This window comes from Chrysochloris asiatica, unplaced genomic scaffold, assembly GCF_000296735.1.
Source record: "Chrysochloris asiatica unplaced genomic scaffold, ChrAsi1.0 scaffold00011, whole genome shotgun sequence".
In the NCBI taxonomy this organism is placed as follows: domain Eukaryota; kingdom Metazoa; phylum Chordata; class Mammalia; order Afrosoricida; family Chrysochloridae; genus Chrysochloris; species Chrysochloris asiatica.
The window spans coordinates 20,783,689-20,789,170 of record NW_006408529.1 but is presented as its reverse complement, the minus strand read 5'-3'; the positions used below and the strand labels follow the sequence as shown (position 1 = coordinate 20,789,170).

The following is a 5,482-nucleotide window of genomic DNA, read 5'->3' as shown; positions in this document are numbered from 1 at the left end:
AGGTTGCTATGAGTTGGAACTGGCTCAATGGCACTTACTGCTCCATGGGAGAAGCAACAGTCTACTTAAGTAAAGATTATAGCTATGAAGACACTATGGAGGAGTTCTCGATCCTATAGGGCTGCTATCTGCTTTGAATCTGAACCAACTTAATGGCAATGGATTTGGGTTTGGATAAGATTAAGATGGAGTCCTGGTGTGGCGTTGTAGGAGACACATTGGACCATGCCTGCGGTTCATGCTAACCAGTCGCTTCTCAGAAACCCCAACTGGGTGGCTATGAGTTAGAATCAACTCAACAGCATTTAGCAACAATAGGATTAATATTGTTTGTATTGTAAATATAGCTTTGAATTCTTGAAAATGAGCTTTTGAGCTCCAAAAGGTAATCTAAAAAAAGCAAACTAATCTCCAGTCATGGCTGCCAAGTCTGATTTCAGGGATCAAGCTTGTAGTCACAAATTCTACTGTGGTTACTCTAGTTTAATGTCTTCTTTAAGCTTCAGATGCCGTCCCAATTCATCTCCAAAGGAGAAATCCACAGGGTCAATCAGATAAAGTGAGGCAAAAGCAAATCCTGGACAAATGGATTTTATTATTCTCAAATACAACAGTTCATCCTAAACTTTATATTTGAATGTTTGGTTTATAGGAAGTTCCAAACTGTAAAATGGGTTCTGTACCCACCATTCTTTTTATGTTAGACTTGAGACTTAGGACCTACATTCCTATAGAAATGATAATATAAATGCCATTAATACATTTCCAGAATAGTTTATAGCAACAGTTTACTCATGCTGAAGTGAAAAAGTGAGATTTCCCCCCCTTGATATTAATACATTCTTGCTTTTTATATTCTAGCATTTAAAAAATCAGGATTGATTTTTAAATTAATATGCATGTTTATTGTGTTGCTGCTATTCCCAAAAAGGTAGTAAATGAATTAAAGATATGTAACTGCTTTCTCTGAATTCTCTCCCACAGAATATAAATACACCATTCTACCAATGGAAAAAGAAAGCTTCCTCATATTTTATGACTTTCCCTTATCTTTGGTCTTCTCTTTTGTTCCTCTAAGTACACATTGCACATTTTCTCTTTTGCTAGTTACATAGGCAACTAAATGATATCTTCATAGTTTTCTTAGTTTTTTTTCCTACAGATTTAGCATATTTTAGAACATTAACTTCAAAAATCTAAAATGATTGAACCGGATAATATACCAAACTCACACCTAAATGATTTCAACATGGGTTTGATACAATCATAAAAAAGAATCAAAATCTTAAAATCTTATATACTTTTTTGAAATAGATAACTATTCACTCATTTATTGACAATCTAAGCAAAATTTTCAATCTCTAGTACTGTGGCATTAAAAGGCACAAGAGTTAGACAGTTGGAAACTAAAGTTATGGCCTTTATGCATATTTAATTTTAAAAATTATCTTTAAAAACAATAATCAAGAGGTGTATTTAATTTACTCTCAATCACTCTTGTCTTAACAGGTTTATCCTGTTTGAGGAATATCTTCTTTTTCATTGATTCTTTTTTTGGGTCTTCGCATGAGTTAAGATGTGAGCTTTCAGGTTAGTTGACTGAATACACTTCTTGTTGCAACCTTGAAAGGGGCACAAAAAACGTTTCTCCCCAGTGTGGATTTGGACATGCGTACGCAAATTGAAGTCCAGGGAAAAGCGCTTTCCGCACCCTTCAAATGTGCACTGGTACGGCTTCTCTCCAGAGTGAACCAGAAAATGACGTTTTAATTTTGACTTCTCAAAGAAAGCTTTCCCACATTCTGCACATACATGGTCTCGTGGACCATGAACTAGGAAATGCTTTCTCAAGGCAGATTTATCCCTAAACTTTCTTGTGCATCCACTCTGAGGACAGGCAATTATTTCTGGGTTACATGCTTTATTCATTTTAGACTTCTTCCTAGTAAACTCTGACAGCTGTTTAGGATCTGTTAAATCAATACCAGGTATTCCTCCAGGAGGAAGCTTCTTGCCGATCATGTACTCAGAATAATACTTCAGGGGATCCTCTATAGTAACGTTTTGAGGAAATTTTTGTTTTGCCCCCTTTTCCATGTATCCTAAAGAACATTCAAGCAGTGGTTTATCTGCAAGAACCTTTTGAGCAAGCTCTTGCTCTGACTCTTCTCTTAGATATTCCCAAGATTTAAAAAGTAAGTCCCTTTCTAGGACAGGTTCAGAAAATTCACCTCTTATTACGCATTCTAAGTAACAGTTAGGGAAGGACTCCTCCTCTCTAACATTCTGAAGGTTAGTCTTATAGTGCACATTATTATTGTGTAAGGCCCGTGGTGTATTAGCAGATTTCTTTGCCTTCTGCACTTGGCATTGCTTAACTTGGCTTGGCTTAGTCCCGGTATGGGCCTTTTCACCCATTCCTTTATGGGAACTCTTCCTTGGTCTTTTCTTTAGTTGCTGATCCATGTCGTTCTACCTGCTTGCTCCTTGGAGATTTATACCAGGATCTATCAATCACTTCCTAGGTAGTAGTGTTCTGGCTAAGTGGTCTTCAACAAGCACCTGCTTTGTGATAAAAATCTTTAGTTACAATGTATGTCAGTATTAGAGAGATTGTCAGAAAATGACTTCAAAAAATGCCTAAAATTCATTTTCAAATAATTGTAACATCTCTGCTACTATTCCTAAGAGGTTAAAAGAATGAGATCTGGCTTTAAAACATGAATCATAGCTAGACCTTATGTGGGTATCTTTGCTAATTATAAAATCTATGTAATGAACAAGCAAAACAAGCAGTAAGGTCTGCTACTGTTATAAAGTGAATACGTGCTCTAGAGTAGGCAAAAGAGGATGATAGAAAGCAGCTTATAATTTTACTCATCTCTTAATAAAGTATCAATACACAAAGGGGATTCAGAAAGTTCCTAAAAAACTTTCATTCCATTTTTCTCATGGATTTTTGAAGTCTTCTCAGCTTAGAGGTAGCAAATTTTGTCTTTAAAAGATCAGATAGTAGCTATTTTAGGCTTCATGGGCCCTATCATCTGTCACAACTATTCACTCTGCCAATAAAGTGTAAAAGAAACCATAAACAATACATAAAGGAATGAGCATAAATTCATAAATCCAAATGTTGCTGGATTTGGCCCTTGGCCATATACACCACCCTGTTCTACAACATGAAGATCTCCAGTAACACATATGAGGTCTGGGGCATTTCTATCTGTATGGCTATAAGTTAAAATAAAGACAAAGGGTAGTTTGACTCTGAATAATTTCCTTCCATTTCCATTAAAAGTTATCAACTGCCTCATATTTATGTGTAACTCAGACAATGAATAAGGAAGACAGTAGAAGAATCAATCACTCCATTGAATTATGGTATTGGCAAACAGCTAGAAGAACAAATTTGTCTTGGAAGAAGCACGGTCCTAATGCTTCTTAGAAGTGATAGACAGATTTTTGCCTCACATCCTTTGGACATGTTGTCAGAAGGGACCAGACCCTGAAGAAAGGACATCATGCTTGGAAAAGTAGAAAGTCAGTATAAAGAGGAAGACCCCCAATAAGACAGACAGAAACAATGGACTCAAATTAACAATAAATGTGAGGACTGGGCAGAGTTTTGTTCTTTTGAGCATAGGATCACTATAAATTGGAACCAACTCGTTGGCAGCTAATAACAACACAAGTCACTCTTTAAAAAAAAAAAAACAAACAACAACATTTGTGCAGCACTCTGAGATAAAAGCACTGGACCACAAAGTTAGTGGTTCAAAATCACCAACTTCTCCTTGGAAACCCTATACAGGGTCGCTATGAGTCAGAACCAACTTTGATGGCACCCAAAAACAATAAAATACTTAAAAAAAAAAAAAAAAGACCCAATGTGAAATGAACAGCTTGAAGAAATTTTAAAAAGTAACATTTAAAAATATCTCAAAACAATCATGCAAAAAATAAATAAACATGCTTTTTAACTGCCAAGGGAATAGTTTTAAAGCATGTGATACATATTAATTAGAATGAATAATGTTTAATTGCTTTGGAATTTACAAAGGTGAATTAAAACAAGGAAGCTGTGTCCAAAAAGGTTCATCCAACAAAATTTTGCTCTTGTAACTAAAAGTCCTTTTAAAAAAAAAACCTGAAGACTTCACCTTTGTAGCAAGCTCACTAGCAATCAATATGAGAGAGTAGAACTGAAATAAACCATCCTGAAACCTCCCCCTAAATTAGCTCATTAACAGTAACTGCAATTTAATTTGGTTCCTGGTTTTCCCTACATTTTTATCTCTTGCTATCTCCAGCTCTGCCATTTCATGATTCAACCATAATAAATTCTCACTCTTATTAAACTGCTAAAATTTCTTTTGGTCTCCAGTCCATTCTGTGTATGCTTCTCTCTCATGAAATCACTGTACTCTTACTCGTCAACCATCTTGTCACACATGAACTGGTGCTGCCTAATTCCCACCCATACTTGTTTAGCCAGTTTTTACTTGATTATCTTAGGCTGTTTGGTAGAGGTAAATGTTTCCCCAGCTCCCTATTTTACAATAACTACAGATGGTTTCCAAGAAGTGGCTGGTGTGTTTGAACCACCAATCATTCAGTTAGCAGTTCAGTGCTTATGCTATTGTGCCATACCAAGTCTCCAATTAGAAGTATTGCTTATTTAGGGTACATCTTACCTGCTGTAGTCTAAGATCCAAAGGAGAGGGCCTCTTCTGAAGTCTTCACCATATACTTCCAGCACTTGTTACATTTGACTAATGAAATAAAATGAGTATGTTATTAGCTATGCACATTACTTAACTACTCTAAAGTAATTCATTAGGAATTTATTTGGGATTTTTGCTGCTGTTGTTGCTAAGTGCAGTTGAGTCGGTTCCAATTCATTAGCAACCCTGTATAGGGTTTCTGAAGAGTGGTTGGTGAGTTTGAACCTTTGATCTTGCAGTTCACACCGACCTTGAAATCACGTGCTTATCCTACAGAACCACACCAAGATACACTTAATTACACATTTCAAATCATCTAGCTATAATGTTAGGTGAAATAAATTAGTCGCAAAAGGACAAGTATCATATGATCTCATTTATTCAGGTTGGAGGTTCCCGTTCTCCCAAAAGCATCTTGAAAGAAAGGCTAGGTTGATCTATTTCTGAAAAATTAGCCCTTGAAAACTCTACAGAGCACAGTTCTACTTTTACATACACTGGGTCACTACTGAGTCATGTACAGTTTATTAGTGGTCACCAGGGTTGGGAAAGGAAGTAGAAAGAGAAAAATATATATGGGAATAGAAATATTTATAAAAGCCAATATTTACACTATATAAGCCTATGTGGTGGTGGTGGTGGTGGTGGTTATTTGCCATGGAGTCGGTTCCGACTCACAGCAACCCTCAGCTTTCTCCTGTGGAACAGCTGGTAGTTTTGAACTGCTGAAGTTGAGATTGTTGTTGTTGTTAAGTGCC

At 36.2% G+C, this 5,482-nt stretch overlaps 1 protein-coding gene across 1 annotated transcript; it reads right to left on the bottom strand.

Moving 5' to 3' along the window:
* Window positions 1-1,539: 1,539 nt before the first annotated feature.
* Window positions 1,540-2,466, bottom strand: LOC102813205 (zinc finger protein 42 homolog). Its single transcript, XM_006834512.1, has one exon. It carries the CDS (start codon window positions 2,464-2,466, stop codon window positions 1,540-1,542), a length of 927 nt encoding a protein of 308 aa, XP_006834575.1.
* Between the last annotated feature and the right edge of the window lie 3,016 nt (window positions 2,467-5,482).

Excerpts from the sequence above, each read along its gene's own strand:
- LOC102813205 (XM_006834512.1), bottom strand. The coding sequence starts at position 2,466 with ATGGATCAGCAACTAAAGAAAAGACCAAGGAAGAGTTCCCATAAAGGA.